At 41.9% G+C, this 19003-nt stretch overlaps 1 protein-coding gene across 3 annotated transcripts in view; it reads left to right on the forward strand.

Annotated features, from left to right (window-relative positions):
• Positions 1 to 19003, forward strand: part of PTPN14 (protein tyrosine phosphatase non-receptor type 14) — a 164108-nt gene that overhangs the window by 57217 nt on the left and 87888 nt on the right. Inside the window, exons 1-2 of one of the 3 annotated variants that reach the window (XM_036912524.2) lie at positions 5361 to 5751; positions 14884 to 15214. In XM_036912524.2, the coding sequence (XP_036768419.2) occupies positions 15041 to 15214 (174 nt within the window). In that variant the 5' untranslated portion in view covers positions 5361 to 5751; positions 14884 to 15040. Of the gene's footprint in view, positions 1 to 5360; positions 5752 to 14883; positions 15215 to 19003 lie in introns of those variants that run through there. The other 2 variants (XM_036912523.2, XM_036912525.2) reach the window with 2 other exon arrangements.

A 19003-nucleotide genomic window follows, 5' to 3' on the forward strand; every position in this document is an offset into this window, starting at 1 on the left:
TGGTGGGCGGCTAGGTAAGTAAGGACTTCAGCCCGTTGAAACTCCATCTCCCTGCCACCATCCTTCCAGGGTAATTGGCGCTAATATTCTGGTTAGATGCAGTTCAGCACTTTCTGTTCAGGATAAATATGTAAGTAATGTTTATAGCTAAGCCAAGTGTGGTGTTTAGATTGCGTTTTCTTTTTTGAACACAGTTTTGTTTTTCTTTGAGTTAGTAAATGCCTCACCTTTTCATGTGTTTGCTTTTCTTTAACCATCTGACTCCGTCTTCTCACACACCTCCACCTGCTTTATGAAACTCCTCTCCTGCCACCTTCCACATGATCTGGTCTTGCTAGAAGATGTCATCCTCCTCCGCCTTTTTTCTTCCCTCTTGCAGACGTCCCTTTTGGGGCCCTCTGACTTCCTGTTCCGGCTGGACTGGGAGGAGTGACACTTCCTTGTGAAGACAGACAACTCCCCAACTTCCAAATCTTCCCTCCCCACAACCTGCCCACCTCACAAAACAAAACACCCAGTGTCTTGTGTCTCTCAAAGTCAAGCTTGCAGAGGCCAAATTTCAGATTTTCCCTTCTGCATTCGTATTTTTGGTGTGGGGTTTCTGAAGTCCCCTTGTTTCATCAAACATGGAGCTTTTCACTTTTGTGTTTTGTTCTCCTCCTTGATTTGAAGTGATTTTTCAATTGGGGGAAAGGGTGAAAACATATTTATTTTATTTTGCCACTTAAACTCAGCCATCTCCTAGCTTCTAGTTCCCCATTTTGAATTATAATTGGACTTAAGTAACCAGACAGAGCAAGGACATTAATCAACCTAGATATTCTAGACCCATTTTATGTGTCCTTTTTCCTTTGTTCCCATTCGTCGTCTTCATCTGATACAAACGAGAGCACAACTAGATTTTCTTTTGGTGTGTTCCTTAAGTGAGAGGTCTTTTCCTTCAAGTAAAGATTGTATGGGAAAATCCAACTTGTTTGCTCGGTATTTTCTGTTGAATAATAAGCCTATCTCAATGAGTTAGGTTGTAAAGATAATTTGTTTCATTTCTGCGAAAAGGAAACAAGGAGAATTTAGAGTTAATAGGAAACCACAGAGATCACTAAAGGGCGAAGGAGTCGTACCTAAGAAGAGAAGGTAAGAAAGGTAGGATTATGTATGTTGGAGAATCTGAGGCAGTGAGTGTCATAATGAGTGTTAAATACATGAAGGTGGAATGTAGAGATGATGGTACCCAGTTGCCCTTTTTAAGGGGAAAGGTTAAGAGGACATAGATAAAATTAGCAGTAGAGATTTTGGGAATATTTTACAGAGAAGAAATTTCAACACAGTGAAGATTATTACTGGAACGAGCTATTGAGATATGGTCTCCTTGAGTAATTTTTCTTTGATGTGTTCAGCCACCATCTAAAAGTTCTGACTTAGTATGCAAGTGACTAAGTGCCATTACATTCTTTCCAAATCAATTCCCTCTCCTTTGATAGTGCCTGGTGCAGCTAGTGGAATGAAAGCTCCATTCTTTGTTCCTTACTATTTTCAGTTGCTATATTAGAACTGAATATTTATATTAAATTATATATAAAATACATAAATATATAATATTAAATCGTCATTTGCCAATCTGACTTCAGTTCAGCAGTGCTTTTGAGAACTAATGGCTAAGGCTTCAGTGTTTGCTTCAGTGGAATAGTTTTAAAAAACCATGTGTAATAATAAAATGACTAGAATATTTTAATTTTTTGTGTCATGGTGTATTTATTTGGTCTCTCCATTGCCTCTGTTTCAAATAGTGTTTCTTCTTCAGCCACGCACCTCTCCCATCTCCTTTGCTGCCTTTTGTAGATTGTCCTGAACTCTAGAGCAGTCTCCAGATGGTTTGTGTGCATTTTTATCCACTCCTGGTTTCTTGCACGCCTTTGCCTCCGTCCGGGGCAGTCGCCTCCCAGCTGCCCAACAAATGGGCCGCTCTTTGTTTTTATCCTTACCCGGCATTTCCAAGGACTTGGTCGACAGAGAGGGTGTCTTTACTTCTTAGGGATTTCCCACCATCAGTATTCTGTGCAGAGTGAATAATAGTTTTTGAGGAAATGATATATACATATAAGAAAGCAAATCATTTCTTGTTCGGGCTAAGTCATGTCCATAGTTACCACTTGATGGAGGACAAGATGTTGTATTTCTCAAAAGCTATCCTTAGAACTGCTGCTCCTGAAGTTGTGGTACTGGGACATAGCACTGTAACTGTTGAGAGAAAGGATCCTATTCATTGCATTCTGCTGCCTGGACCTCCTGTCATCTGGGGACATTGGGACTTGGGTGTATCCCTTTTTGTATTGAAGTTTTTCTTTACTGAACTTTTTCTGTCTTCCCGGGGGTTATGCTTAAGGTAACACAATAAGAAAAAAGCAATAAGCTGAACTTGGTTCTTCTGACTGCAGGTTTGAGTCCTTTTTGTTTTGCCTCATGCAGCTTCGTATTTAAGTACGTAAAACCTTACTTCAGTCATTTTACAGGTAAAGAAATCAAAGTCATGATACTTTGTCATAGCTTCTGCATTCGACAGTCCTTCGGGAAGCAGTTTGGAGGTATGCAACAAGAGATTTCTGAAAGCGTACACCTTTTGACTTGATAACACTCCTTAAGAATCTACCTTAAAGAACAATCAGAGGTACAGGCAAATCTTTTTGAACAATAGTAAGAAATTAGGACTAATCTAACATTCCAACAATGGAGTGGTAGAATAGTTGTTGGTCTGTTTGGTCGAATACTATGCAAGAGTTTAAAAGTGGTTTTGAAAGATTTTCAGTAATATGGGGAAACAGGAAACAATAAATGGTAATCTGAAAGAATGAAAGATATCAAACAGTGTAGTAAAATCCCAACTCTGTAACAAATTAAAATATGCTTAATTAAAATAATATATGCTTAATTAAAGGACGGATAAAATATGCAGAAGGTTTGATTGGATCGTCTCTGGGTAGTGACATTAGAGGTGATTTTAATTTTTTCGTTTTAGTTTTCTGTAATTCCCAATTACAGCAGTTTATAATCAGAAAGTACTAAAAATTATTAAAATGCTTAGTTAAAGTAGAAAAAGAATGACATTTCTAACCCTACTAATTCAAAAGCATGAGAACTCATGCAAATTTCAGAATTTAAGTGGTTTTAGTGGGATCTAATTTTGAAAAGGAATGCTTGATCCCAAGTGATTCTTTTTCATTTTTTTTTTCTTTTTCTTTTAGTCAAGATGTGATTGTATAGGGTGCTAAAAGCCTTGTGGTAAATGAGATAGTGTTCTGAGTGTTTTTCATGAAGGGGGCAAATACAGTCAGTGTGCATCTTACAGTAAATCTAGTGGTGAAAGATTGGGCTTCGGAGCAAGCCTCTGCCCCTCCTAGCTTTGGGACTTCGACCAGGTTATGTAGTCTGTTTCCTTATCTATAAATTGAGCTTGTGAGGGTTAAATGATATGATGTGTTTAAAAGTCTTCAGCACAATTCTGGCACATAATAATCACTTAGATGATAGTATAGCTGAAATGATAAATGATAGCTGATATAATAGTACCCTGGAAGGAGGACTTCCACATTTTCTTACATATAGTATTTAGGAGAGGCAGAAGTGAAGCTGTTTAAAATGATTTTTTGGTCTAATACAACATTACTACTTCAAAGACTGTATAAAGACAAAGTAATATGTAATATTCTGCTTCCCCTTCCATCCACCTGAGGATGGAAATGTTCTACACCTTTCTCTAAGCTTGTCTAAGCATAAACACCAAGATGTCTGGTTTTGCTTGGTTTTCACCTTACATGGCACTCTGCCACTTTTACAAGCCAATAGCTACAGAATTTTTGACAGGTTTCGCTCTGAGGCCATAGGTCCAGATGTAATTAATTTTTAATAACCACAGCAATACCCTAAATTGTGCGGCTATGCCAGAATTTATCTGGACATTACTGTGGATATTCAGGTTGTTTTTAGTCCTCTCCCCTCTATGGATGATGTTTACTGCAGCATCCTTATACATAATCCTTTAGATTCATTGGTTTTATTTCCAGAGTTTCAAAAGTGGCATCGCTGTGTCAGTGGCATTGTTGTTATAGTGCAGAGGGATTTGGGGTTACAGAAGCTGTGTAAAACACTGTTGGTTCCTGCCCTCTTACAGTCTAATGAAGAACAGATACGCATTTACTTTCCCAGGGATTTTTTATTTACTTAAATACAAAAATTTCAGTAAAGAGTTTTTATTTCCTGGGAAGTGTGAAATCCTTGACATTCTGAGGCATAGGTATAAATCAAGAGCAAAGGGAGCCTTTTGAATTAGGTTTACTCTGTGTAGTATTTGTTAGAAATTATACATATTTCATTTTTTAAGGATTAAAGATCCAACTTGAGACCCACTTGACTTTTGCCCTCCTGTTGCTCACACCCTGCACGGTTGCAGCCTCCCTTGTGCAGGGCCAGGCTTGGTCAGTACTGATGTGGGCAGCTGAGCAGATCTTCAGTTTTGAGATCTGTAGTAACAGGAATGGTAAGATGCTGATGAATTGTTTTTACAGCGGTAAAGTTACTGTGCTAGTGGTAGACAGGTGTCTCTTCTTTGTAGTCTTCCTTGGTCCACTTGGTGTGTGTGTGCATGCATATGTGTGGGGGTGTGTGTATTTATGTGTCTACCATGCAGGGGACAGAGAAGAAAGGACAATTTTGATGGTTTTGCTGTGTGTGTATGTAGTCTGTCTACATGTAGGTACCCACCGTAGCATGACCATCTCTGTTAAGAAGCTTTGTTATCCCCCATTAGTAATTAACATCTGGTTACATCAGCTGGGATTATGCAACCCTTTAACAGCTGACACTAGTTCATACCTGTTTTCATTCTTTTCTCCTCTCTGATTCAGCTGCTTGGCTTTGGCCAAGTGACTGCATTGTAACACTTCAGAACCTGCTTAGTTGTTTTCCTAACTCACTGAAGTCACAAATCTGAAACCCACCTGGCACCTCGTTATGATTCCCAGTCAACTGGGACCTGTAGGTGCTTGTTTTGCTTTCATGTTTTGTCTCCTTCTGATGAGGAGGCTTTACTTTAAAAATTCTATAGCCATTGGCTTATTTGAAAGCAGTTTTACTCCTGTGACACCTAGCAGGCAGTCGTGTTTCCTTGGGTTTCTGCAATATTCTGTGGAATAGCAGCAAGAACAAGGGCAGTGATCACAAACACTTTAATAGGACTTTCTGTGTGCCAGGCACTGTGCTGGCACTTGATGTATTACTAACTCATATAATCCTGCCAATAGCAATGTGGTGGATACTATTATCACCCCAGTGTTGTAAGCGCAGCTTCTGCACTAGAGTTATACAGCTTGTAAGTGCCTTATGCACACACATTTCTCTGCAGGCACAGAGAATTATTTTGTATCTGGGTGAGGCTTGCTCTGGGGCTCAAGAAACCAGGAGCAGGGAAGCCGGGACTGGATGCACAGACCCCGTCGGAGAGAACAGGCAGAGGTGCTTGGCTGCTGCTTATGTTTGAGTAGGAAGTGACACAGATGAGTCCTCCCATCCGAAAGCCCGGGACCTGTGAGGGAAGTTGAGGGAGCCCAGGCATGGGCAGGAAGGAAACGGAAAGGGAGGTGTGGAAAACTTTGCTAAGGAAGGAGGTCATTTGCAACAGCCTCTCACAAAGAGCCCCTCTCTGGATCAGTTTTGTCCCTTCAGGGCACACATCCCGGAGGAGGGTGAAGCAAGTTAAAGGTATGTTTACCTTCAGCGAGGTTCTTGTATTTTGAGGAGTCAGGCTGGGACACCTCTTCGGTCGCTCTTGCGATTGTGTTTTGGAAGAGGTTGTTTGCGACATGCTAGGATGACCCCACTCTGCGGCACAGACTGGCCCTGTAGGAAAGCTGGCTAGGTAAGAGGCACTGCGGGGGAGTGGGGTAGGCAGGGGCAGAACCCCCATCCTGCTGCCATTTCCCCTGGAAAGAACATCCTAGGGCTGAAATTGGATTACCAGCCTTGGGGGCCATCTCTCTGGTATCTGAATAAAGGCCACTGTGATGAGCAGAGAGACTGCAGATGACATGGCATCACCTTTCCTATAGAATGCGGTTGCCTGTGACTGTCATTGTTATTTTTATATCACCAAGTCGTAGTTTCCAATCCCCTTTCTGAGTAATTTTAGTCTGATTCATTAAGAATGTGGGTCAGATAGTGTCATTAGTACTGTGTTAATTTAATTAAGTTATTCACCTCTCCAGCCTCGGTGCCTAGTCTGTTAAATGGGGGCGTTGGGAATAGCCATCTCATAGGGCTGTTGGAGATAATGCTCAGCACCATGTCCCTGTCATTGTATCTGCTTTAAACATGGAGGTCTGTGGCCTTCTTAGGGTGCTGACACTTAGAGCAGTCTCCCGTTCTGGGGCCCGGCTGTCATCAGCTCTGACATTCCAGGGCACGCATCACCATGGGTGTAGACACTGCTAGCTGAAGAACTAGAACTGGAGAGTTGCAGATTGTTCAGTCTCAAAGGTGGGTGGAGGCTCTCAGGACAAAGCATTCTTGGCACGAGCAGACAGAGAAAGCGCAGTGGAGAAGTAAGCCAGAGTCAGGTGTGTTGGTACGGTTGGTGACCCAGGGTGGACAGGGAAGGATCCCTTATCTTATGCCTGATTGGTGGTTCTTTGCATTTTATGCGACTTACCAGTTTACCTACAAAAGGAATTTTCCCTGCCATCTTTAAAAATGAGATGAATACTCTTACTGTCAATTCGATTGAGTTAAATGCAAGTTTAATGTGGAAGGGCAAGTGGGTGTGGGTGGAAAGATAATTCGGACTCCTTTTTTCTAATGCACACCTCTGCTGAGTGGACACTTGTTATGTGTTTTACCAGGTTACTTTGCAAAATACCATTTAAGAAGTATTTCTTGATTTAAGAGGAAAATGTTTCAAGCCCATACAAAACCGTAGAGAATGGAGTGAGTTCTGGCATGACCTGTCTCCCACCTTAACAACTGTTCCTCGTGGCCAGTGTTGCATCATCTGTACCCTCACACAATTCCTGTTGTTTTTAAGCAAATCCCAGGGAACATATTATTTTATCCATAAATATTTAAAATGTACTTTGAGTGCCTCAGACGTTGCAGTAAAGTCAAAGATGAAAATTTTCTTGCTTTAAGATCTTTCTTGCGGAAAGACCATGTCTCTATAGAAACCTCAGAGAGGTGGTCCTCAAAATGGAGTGGGATGGTGATTTTTTTTAAACAACTACTTGGGAGGCTATTTTCAAACCACGTGCTCTTCTAGAGCATTTCCTCTTCCCCCTCCACACCCCTTACTGCCCCCCCCACCCCTCCAGCTGAAACTTGCAATGTTTGAATACTTCATAGAACTGGTTTGCTTTGACTGTGAGAGCAGAAATAAATGATAAACTCCTTGCTTAGGGGAAAATGTGATTCCAGGTAAGGGAAGCTTTCCCTCTGAAGGACCATTTTTGGGTTGTGTTTTTCAGCCACCACGGATGGGACTATTTAAAGATAATATTTATTCTGTGCCTTCTCAACCAGAGAATGCTGGATGTTATTCAGCTCATGCCTGTTCGCTACAGGACATTTCGACACAGACTTCCATGCCGTGGAGTGTTTATTTTTATAGTTTACCTGTCACCTCCCTCGTTGCCATTTATCCCCTGTTCGTGCTTTGCCTAATCTCTTTTAAATCTTCTAAGGGCTAAGAAGCAACATATATAAATGCATATAAAGTTAGAGTAAGTGAACTGTGGGGCAGTTTTTCTGTTTCCTGAACAAAGTGTATGTTGGAATTAAGGACTTTGTGATATTTGACTGCTCAAAAAATCTTTTGGCTCCATTTCCTGGTTTTTAGTGAAATTCTGCAGGGATGTGGTTACCGTGTAGGTGTCACTGTAATGAGGATTCTTCTAACTTCAGATACTTAGCTTAAGAACGGCCTGAATTCCCAGCCCATTTCAATTACGTAGTTAGGGCCCAGGAAAGTTGGAAAATTTATTTTTGGACAAGTTTCTCTCAGTCTCACCACTGAATGTTTGAAAGTGAGTTAAGAAGGAGAGGAAGGAATTTAAGAACGGCACCATTCTGCTTTTGCTGTGGTGGTTATATAGCAACTGAAAAGTTAGGGGCTTGTGTTTGAAAGCTTGCCAAAAATTTTACTTGATTAAAAAGAATTTGCTATATGGCTCTAATCTGGGCATTCTACAGCAATAAAAGTTATAGAGGAAACTAATAGTCTGATTTTCACCAAACAAAACCAACTTCTTCTCTGCCACTCTTTAAGGGGGAACTCAGCGAAGGTTATTTTCAACATGCCTTTCTTTCCCACCCCATCCATCCCTTTTAAAAATCTCCTTCAGAAAATGACATAGATTTTTAAAAAACTAAGCTGTGCCTTTTGCAGGTTTGTACACAGGATGGACGGGTTACATCAGTTTTTCCTTTCTCACACCCAGACCAGGGTTACGTACTTCTGTGAGGTGTGCGTGGGCGTTCGGTCATGATAGCAATGCTGGAAAAATCCCAGGGACTGTTGGTAAATATAGAATGCCAATGAACAGCAGTTAGCTTAAGTGAGTGGTTTCAGAACGGAACTTTAGGGGAAAAAAATGGGTAGGTATATATATATAACATAGCATGGGAAATAAAAAGACAGTGTGATGACCATGTTTAAGATTTGGATTTTAATTTCTTTTCCATACAGACTATGCAGTAATTCAAGAGAGAGGATTAAGGTGTATTTGGTGGATAATATGAAAGACCTCTCCACTTTTTACCCTCATATTTAAAGATGTATTAGGTCAGCCAAATGACATTTTCTGTATTATGAGAAAGCTGTGTTTGCCTTGTATTTTCTCCTTTACAAGTTTTTTCACTAATATGTTTAGGGGAAAAAAAATGAGAGTTCAAGATACTGGTAATTCAGAACTGATACTTAAAAATGGAAACTTACATTTTAGAGCTTTTAGGAAGCTGATGGGTCAGGAGTGGGTTTTAGGAAACTTTCCCGGGTGTTGTCTTTTGCCACAGCCTGTTGTTTACAGAGTAAATGTCCCAACGAATTGCCTTTGGAGTCATAGGCACATTAGAATATTTGTCACATTGATAGTTCCATTGTAGTTTTTGTGAAGAACTTCCATGGGATGTGACATCTCTCTCGAGACCACCCCCGGAATAAGACACTTCAGCTTGGGAAACCCGTGGTGGGAATGTTCTTTTAGCAGTCTGGGTTCAATTCTTTCTCCCCCAAAGAGCACCAGTGAGCTGCATAACTTCTCATCACTTTCTCCACAATTTAATCCACTCTTAAGCCCCCCAAAGCCAGTCCCTTCTCAGGCTCCGAATTCCTCAAGTGTCACTGAGGTCACCTGGGGGCTCTGCCCTACCTTGGTGTCAAAAACTCAACTATTTCAGGATTCATTCTTCCTTTCATTGTAAGAACAACTATTTATTTAGCTTCCTGCCATGTACACAGCTCTACTTCAGGGTTATAGGCCCGGCTACAGATCTGATGCTGACACAGATCTTTCCCTTCAGAATTCTAACGGGGGACCTAAGACAGTCAGGGAGGCTGTGGTATGCCGTCAACTGTAGAGACACAGCCATGTGGATTATAAGACCAAAGTCAATTTGGAATCCATTTTCCACTGGAAAAAAGAACAGTTGCTAGACACTATACACATGTATATTATTTGTTGGCTAAGATATGAAGGTGACCACAGGCTTCTGGCCCACTTAGGATGGGTTTTTTAGGGAACATTCATCTCATGATTGCCTTCTTACTGCTTCTGTTTTCAGTTTATTGTGCTTCAGATATGTTTGTTTGTTGTTTTGGTTTTTTTTTTTTTTGCAAATTGAAGGTTTCCTGCATCGAGCAAATCTGTTGGCACCATTTTTCTCATAGCATTTGCTCACTTCATGTGTCTGTTCACATTTTGGCAATTCCCATATCATTTCAAGCTTTCCCATCATTACTTTATTTGTTATAGTGACCTGTGATCCGTAATCTCTGATGTTAACTATTGTAGTTTTTTCGGGGCGCCAGGAACTGCACTCATATAAGTCTGTGAACTGAGTGGATGAATGTTGTGTGTGTTCCGACTGCTCCACCAAAAAGCTGTTCCCCCATCTCTCTCCTTCTCCTCGGGCCTCCCTATTCCCTGAGATATAACGGTATTGAAATTAGGCCAATTAATAACCCTATCATGGCCTCTAAATGTTTAAGTGAGAGAAAGAGTCTCACATCTCCCACTTTAAATCAAAAGCTAGAAATGATTAAGTTCAGTGAGGAAGACATGTCAAAAGCTGGGATAAGCCAGAAGCTAGGCCTTTTGTGCCAAACAGTTAGTCAAGTTGTGGATGCCAAGGAAAAGTGCTTGAAGGAAATTAAAAGTGCTACTCCAGTGAAGACACAAATAATGACAGTGAAACAACCTCATTGCTGATATGGAGAAAGTTTTAGTGTCTGGATAGATCAAACCCTTAAGCCAAAGTCTAATCCAGAGCAAGGCCCTGACTCTCTTCAAGTCTGTGAGGGCTGAGAGAGGTGAGGAAGCTGCAGAAGAGTTTGAAACTTGCAGAGGTTGGTTGGTTCATGAGGTTTAGGGAAAGAAGCCATCTCCATAATATAAGAATGCAAGGTGAGGGATCAAGTGTGGATAAGGAGCTGCAGCAGGTTATTCAGATATCTAGCTAAGATTGTTCATGAAGGTGGCTACTGTAAACAACAGATTTTCAGTGTAGGCAAACAGCCTTCTTAAACTTTAATAGCTGCAGAGGAGAAGTCAGTGCCTGGTTGCCAAGCTTCCAGGGACAAGCTGACTTTCTTAGAGGGGCTAATGGAGCCAGTCACTAGAAGTTGAAGCCAGTGCTCATTGACGATCCCAAAAATTCTCGAGCCCTTAGGAATGATGCTAAATCTACTCTGCCTGTGCTCTGTAAATGGAACAAGAAAGCCTGGATGATAACACTTCTGTTTACAGCATGGTTTACTGAATATTTGAAGCACACTGTTGAGAACTGTTCAGACAAAAAGATTCCTTTCTAAATATTACTGCTCATTGATAATGCACCTCATCACTCAAGAGCTCTGATGGAGATGTACAATGAGATTAATTTTGTTCTCGTGCCTGCTAACAGATCTATTCTGCAGCCCGTGGATCATGGAGTCATTTTGACTTCCAAGTCTCCTTATTGAAGACATGTATTTTATAAAGCTATAGCTGCCATAGAGAGTGATTCCGCTGTTGGATCTGAGCAAAGTCAATTGACAGCCATCTGGAAAGGATTCACCGGACTAGATACCATTAGGAAGATTCATGTTTCATGGAAGACATCAAAGTATGAGCATTAATGGGAGTTTGAAGGAAGGTGATTGAAACCCTCTTGGATGACTTTGAGGAGTTCAACACTTAAGTGGAGGAAGTAACTGCATATATGGTGGGAACAGAAGCAGAGCTAGAATTACAAGTGGAGCCTGAAGATGTGACTGAATTACTGCAATTTTATAAGGAGTTGCTTCTTATGAATGAAAAAAAAGTGGTCCTTGAGATGGAATCTGCTTCTGGCAAAGATGCTATGAAGACTATTGAAATGATAAAGGATTTAAAATTTTCTGTAGACTTGGTTGTTAAATCAGTGGCAGGGTTTGAGAGGACTGACATCAAATTTGAAAGAAGTTCTGTGGATGAAAAGCAATCAAACAGCATCTCATACTACACAGTAATTGTTTGTGAAGAGTCCATGGATGGGGCAAATTTTGGTGTCTTTAAGAAATTGCCACAGCCACCCCAGCCTTCAGCAACCACCACCCTGATCAGTCAGCAGCCATTAACATTGGGGCAATACTTTCCATAGCTAAAAAAGATTGACTCACTGAAAGCTGAGATGATGGTTAGCATTTTTTAACAATAAAGTATTTTTTCTCATTAAAAGTATATACATTGTTTTTTTAAGACATAATGCTATTGCACACTTAATAGAGTACAGCATAGTGTAAACCTAACTTTTATATGCACTGGAAAACAAATAAACTCATTTGACTCACTTTATTGTGATACTTTATTGCAGGGGGTCTAGATCCAAACCCAAAGTATGTCTGAGGTCTGCCTTACAATGTAGCAGAGCTGAGAATGCACAGTTCAGTTTTATACTTGCTGAATTTCTGTCATAGCTTCATATTAAATTCTGTGTCCTTCGTTTTGCTGTTTTCTTTTTTTCTTTCTCCATAGCAGATGGTAAGATACTGAAGTCCTTTTCATAATTGCTTTGCTATCCTTCGAACAAGCCCAGCTTAAGACGAGGGAGACTAGGAAGGGTACACACCCACAGCTGTGGGAGCTCCACAGAAACATTTTGTCCATTACTTCTCATATGCAGGTGAGCTAGGTATTGTCTGTACAGATGAGTGAACTGAGGTGTTAAGTAGCTTGGCATTATGTCATATCTTTCATAGCTATTTTTTTTCAATGCTGGTTCGGATGAAGGTTTACACATTGCATTTTATTGTAATTTGTAAGTGTCCTTTACTCTAGAGCAAAACCCCCTTCAGTCTCCCCTATTATTTTTCTTTCACGTGGAGATTGAAAGGGGTCATTGCTCTAGAGTAAAGTAACTTTTAGAAGGACCAGGCCAGTTTTCTTATAGCTTTTTTATTGATACCTTACCTGGCAAGTTTCTTACAAATTGAAGATTTAAAAAAAAACTTAAAATGACCAGGTTTTTCTAGGAGATATAATGCCAAATTGTCAGATGTTACTTTTGATATACCATTTTTAGTAGTTAATATGTCTTAAGCTAATCTTTATTTATAAAAATATTATAAGGCAGTTGTAAAATGTTAGAACAATTTAGAAATATATAAAAATAAAAAGTGAGAGTTTTATTTAATATCACTGCTAGTTAGCCCCAAGGTAGCAAGCAGTTAATCATTTTGGTGAACTTAAATTCTTTCCCCCTGCTTGTGTGTTTATTACAAAAACTGTGATCATCTATACATGTTGTGCAGTTTACTTTTTATTTCACTGTGGGTTATGGATGGCGTCCTACAGAATGTATAGCAGGGATTGTTTTTCATAGTGGCTGGGGCAAATGTGCACCAAGCCAGTCACATTCTTTCATAGATGTTTAAGGTGAGACACACCCAAATGTGGAGTGCCTGGCCCAGGATTAGAAATGTGGCTTTTGTTCACAGAGCAAATATTTTTCTCTGTTTGAGACTCCCCATTTAATATAGGAGTAGAATCTTGGTGTCTTCTGCCTTGTCATTCAACAAGCTGAGGGAACCTGTGAGTAGTAAACTCTGAATTCTGGCTCTTTTCCTCTTTTGGGGGTGGGTCCTTCCATCTTCTCTCCTACAGCTATCAGGAGATCATCAGGTTGGCCTACCTTGGAAGTAGACACTCTGCCAACATAAAGTGATTTAGAAATGTTAATAGATATTACCAAGCCAGAGACTCTGGCATGTGTACTTTAAGCCATCATAAAGCCTACCTGTCATGCTAAGGAATGTGCCGAGGGCTGGCATCAAACACCGGCCAAGGGAGTCTGGGAGTGTGTTTTTCTGTGTTGTACACTTACGCCCTGACCACCTACTGGCAGGGAGTGGTTTCTAAATATCAGATCCATTTTATTTATGAATTCAAGAATTCCTACAAGTACTTATTCAGATTCATCCATGCGAGTGTCAAGGGGCACAGAGTAATCCTGTGGATGCAGGGTGTGAAGACTGGTGGACTCCACCTGTCGTAGGGAGTCAAGTTAACAGAACAATCCCATGAGCAAGAGATGGTGCTTTGAGCTTAATGGAGAACAGAAAGTTGAGCAGAGACGCTGGATATTTCTGGCTTCTTTGGAAGGTACATACAATGTGCGCTTCCCAGTGAGAGTGTTGCTGGCTCAGAATGGGATGGTAAAGCCACTTTGGTTATTATTTTTTTCTTATGTTCCTCATGGCAGTAACATCATCACTGGTATTTGGGACATCAGGGTGTCAGTAATTCTTGTTATTAGTAAGTTAAATTATCCATCATTTGGTGACAGGGCTTTTTCATCAAGCATTTTGTAAAAGAACAAAATGATGGTAGGGTGGTCCCCCACATCTAATAAATACTTGGTAAAAAAAAGGGGGGGGAACAAAGAGTTGTATTTTTTAAGTACATCAAAGACTCCATCTATTTAAAATTTTTTTTAAAAAGGTGTAAGTTGCTGACTGTGTTAAGTGCGTTCCCTTCATATTCTATCATCCATTCTAACAAAACAAAGTAACAAAATAAGCATAAAATAATTAAGTAAATAAGATAATACAGTAACTATTAAAATAAAAATAAGGTAAATAATGCTAATGACAGGAAAGATGCAGTGTTGTGAAAAGTGAAGCAAGATGAGATTTTGAATTCAGGATCGGTGAGTCACTTAAATCACTGAGTCACCTTTTTCATCTGAAAAACAGGGATCATAAAATGTACTCCATAGAGTCGTTCATGAGGTCAAAATGAGATAAGGTATTTAGAAGTTGAAAAAACGGGGCTCAGATTCCACTGCTGCTTCCTTGAGCAGACGCGATTGCAGTGAAAAAGCCCGTGAATTCAGGGTTGCAGGGCTGCGCGTCCTGCCACGAGTTCTTCTCGTCTCTCCTGACCTGCTTCTTCAGCTGGAGGAGTTGTATCAGGTCACGCCTGTAAGATAATGTAAGTTCGTGGACTCCACCAAATGCTTGGGGGCCACAGAGCCTGCTGGTTCTCAGATCCGGATGCTCATCTGTGGGGGGTTGTGCCGCAGGGTGGGAACAGTGTGGAACACGTGCCCTGCCGTGCGCAGCTCCCCTTCCAGCCAGTGACCTCGCCGCTTCTTTTCTGTTCACAGCCATCCTCCGGAGTGCCGCACCGGGCATGGGCACCTTTTTCCGTACCTGGAGGAGCACGGCCGTTCGTGTCATCATCACCCAGTCACGAAACTGCTAAGGCCAACCCGGGGGCGTGGGCGCCAGGAAAGCAGGGCGGAGTCCAAGCGCCACATAGCCATGCCTTTCGGCCTGAAGCTCCGCCGGACACGGCGCTACAACGTCCTGAGCAAGAATTGCTTTGTCACGCGCATCCGCCTGTTGGACAGCAACGTTATCGAGTGTACCCTGTCGGTGGAAAGCACGGGGCAGGAGTGCCTGGAGGCTGTGGCCCAGAGGCTGGAGCTGCGTGAGGTAAGTGTGTGCGAGATGAGTGGGTGAGCGCGACCCACTGAAGGGACCTGCCCTCCTCCGCCGCTGTCACTTGGCACCTGCTGTACTTTTCAGCCTCGTGTTTACAAGGATCCCGTGATTCTTAACATGAGCTTGATCTTATAACTTTCAGTGGATCCGGAGACCTGCTCTGCTGTGAGAAGCAAGACCACCACCTAGAGCTTGCGTGCGGTGGTGGCTTCCTTTTTGCTTCAGATGGCGGGCAGGTTTTGAGGGGGTTGGAAATAAGAGACTCTCCTTGCCAATGTCGTTTTCTCTCTTTAAAATAATCGAGTGTGTGGCCAGTGTTTTGTCATTAGGCTGCATACCAAGGAGAAAACTCCCACCTGTGGGATGGATGCAGATGCTTTTATTTTCTGTTTTCTATATTTTTCTCTTCAAAGAGGAGGGAGGAGAGAAAAATCATTTAAAGTGAACGTGACCAGTGAGGCTTTTTGTGGGAGCTTGTGAAATGGGGGTTTTAAGATTCCTCATGACCCTTGTTTTTTTTAGTCCATCTGTGGGACTTTGGGCTTTAGGCAAACCCAGCCTTGACCACGAGGCTAGTCGGGTCTAGAAGAGGCGGGTTCCTTTTTCCTGCAGTATGTCCTTTTTAACAAGCAAGCTCCGCTTTTTTTCCCATCTTATAGACATTCAGGAGAAGAGACCTTGGTGAGAAATGCTCACAAGCATTCATATCTTGAGAGCCATTCGGCCCGTTGGCTGGCGGGTGAGGTGGTGCGGTTGAATGGTTGCCGCCTAAAATGACTGCCAGCCGCTGAGGTTCAGGCCTTGCTATGGACAAGGATAAGCTCTGCAGTTGTCCTGGGCATGGTGACATCATTGCCCAATGCCTCAGTGGGATAGAGAGGAGGGGGCTGGTATCTGTTGGAAATGATGGTGTTTGATCTCTTTCCTCACCCCTTTCCATGTGCACAAAGGGACTGGGGTCAGGAAGTTCTCCTCCCCTTGGTGTCCTCCAAGGCTGTCATCCTCTGGGGGATTGTTCACCTGAGCGCTTCTGTCTCCTGCTGGTCTTCGTGCTCATACTTTGGTTTCAGTGATCAGTCTTCCTTTGGCATTTATTCCTTGTGTAGGAGACCATCCTGCCCCACAGATACGTGCAGCTTGGTAGTTGACACAGTGGAATAAACCTGTGACCTGTTCTGACCTGGCTGGCTGGTAGCTGGCTCTTTTTTGCTTATTAGTAGCACATTCTGGTGTACACATCTAAACATGTGCATGTGCGTGGCCATAAAGGGAAAATCTTAATACTATAGATCAGGTGGGCAGGAGATTGGTTTAATTCTTGTAATAACTTCATAGATCATTTAAAAGGATATGTGGTGGTTTTTATCTTTGAGTGTTTCTAATAACTTAAATTAGAGTAATTAAGTGTTGTTCGCATGCATTGGGAGGCAGTATAGTATGTGGGTGAGTTGGTTAAAGGCAAAGTCTTTGGAGTCTTGGACTTGGGTTCAGATTATAGTCCTGCTGCTTATTAGTTACGTATCCTTGGAAAACTTACTGCACTTCTCTGGACATCAGTTTTCTTACCTATAAATGTGAATAATGCTTCTTGTTCTTACCTTACTCACCATATAGGGCTGTTGTAAATATGAAAAGAAATACAGTATGGGAAATATGTAGTACTGCATCTAATAACATAATTATTCCAATTTGAGAGTCTTAAAGGCAATTTTTCATTGAAGAAAATCTTGAGCAATTGCCATACAGCAGGCACTGCTTTAGGACTTGATAAAATGAATATCAGTTAGATACAGTTTTGTCTTCAAGATACACACAGATGAGTAGGGGAACCCAGCATTTAAATCAACAGTTAAAACTGAATGTGATCAATGCTAAAATGCAGTGCAGGGGCAGGCCTGAGGGCTGCAGCTGTCCATAGAGCTGATCAGTACGTCCAGGCAGCAGGAGTGGATGCCTCAGTGAAAGATGAGCAGAGCCTTCACTCTTCATATAGGGGCTTGAAGGATATACTAGAGTTCAGCAGGTGGAAAAGAAGACAAGATCATTGGGGCATGGGGAACTGGATTTTTGAAGATACAAGGATGTGAATGAGCAGGTACCATTCTTGGGGGCTGAGAAGGCATCTGTGAATCACCAGGTAGTGCGTGTAAGGTGCAGGGTGAGGTGTGTTTAGAGATGTGTAGGGTAATGATTACTCTCAGCAGACTATTGTTTCTCTCAATGAGAGGGCAAAGGTCAACCTTGGACTATTTCACACCTCGAGTTGCCACAAAGGATAAAGCAGTGAAGCCCAGATTCTGGTGTCAGGTGTGATGTGTAGGGTGATTGATCTTCTAGCATTAAGGTGGGGTTTGCTTTTATTGCTGGCTTTATTTTGACATGCTCTAAACAGGTGCATCCACGTGAGAGCAAGTCACTTTCTTTTTTATGCCTTTGTTCTATGGCACATGGTATTTCAGGTATGGCCTTGTGGGAAACAATCCTTTAGCTACTCTGGAACTCAAGGATAAGATAGAGCAACTGAACACCTTGTTCTTCAGTTGCACATACAAACCTCCAGGATGAATGCATTGTCTACCCAGGATTTTATAAAAGAATAAAAGAAACAGAATGTAAAAAATAAAAGCATCTTCTTTACTCATTTGACTTTGTATTTGGGTAATTTTCCAAATAGAGTTGGTGGTGTTTTTGAGGAGGAAGTGAAAACCCATCTCGAGTATAACAAAATGTTCAGTTTCTATGAAGGCTTGGAAACCAGGTTAGGGTGGATGCTTGGCTTTGCCATTAGAAGTGTTCTGTAGTTTAGGGGATCCTCAACTCTGCAGTAGCTTTATATTAGTAAAGGAAAATTACTTTTGATTTAGTTTTTGACCTATACTAATTATGATTTGTGTTTTGATACTTAATTTCATTAGATAATTTAAAGAAATGATTTTATTTCTTAAAGCAGGTTTAGGTTTACAACAAAATTGAGTGGAAAGCATGGAGAGAGTTCCGTATACCTCTTACCTCCCCACCCTGATACCTCCCCCACTGTTAGTAGGGCATCCCACACCGGAGTAGGGCATTTGTTACAACTGATGAACCCACATTAATACATCATCACCAAAAGTCCACAGTTTGCATTAGGGCTCACTCTCGGTGGTGTACATCCTGTGGGTTTTGACAAAGGTTTAACGGCGGGTATCCACATGGTAGACCACGTGAGGGTCACGTCTGGTTTTGAAAGCACTGAAGTGCTGCCATTTCAAATGGCATCCAGAGGGCCCAGGCCAGGTTCAGATGGTCAGCAAATATAGGCAAGCCCAGGGGAAGCTGAATACGATAGCGTCCCTGCTCCCAGAAACCCTAGATTTTAGAGAGTAACACCAACAAACAGCAAAGAGAGCAGCCTGTACTGAGGTACAGAGACGGGAACGCACATGGAGTTTTCGGGGAAGAGCAGAGTTCGGTCTGCTCACTTGTGGGTGCGCGGAGAGGCTGTGACAGGAAGGTAGGAGTGTAGAAAGGCAGGTGGGGGCCTGATTTGAAAGGGTTTGATGTTTCTGGCTGAGGAGTTTTAACTGGATTCTGTAGGACATTGTTTCCGAAATGTGTCACAAAAATAAGTAAAATAATCACTTCCTTTTAACGACCACGTATTGTGCCGAGCACCTTCCATGCATCACCTCATCTCAGAACAGCTCTGAGGTGGCTGGAGTTTCACCATCTCTGTTTTACAGATGGGGAGACCACAGCACAGGCTGGCCGGCCTGCCCCCGCGGGGCTGGGACTGGCTCA

The sequence above is a fragment of the Manis pentadactyla genome, chromosome 9, assembly GCF_030020395.1.
Source record: "Manis pentadactyla isolate mManPen7 chromosome 9, mManPen7.hap1, whole genome shotgun sequence".
Taxonomy (NCBI): Eukaryota; Metazoa; Chordata; class Mammalia; order Pholidota; family Manidae; genus Manis; species Manis pentadactyla.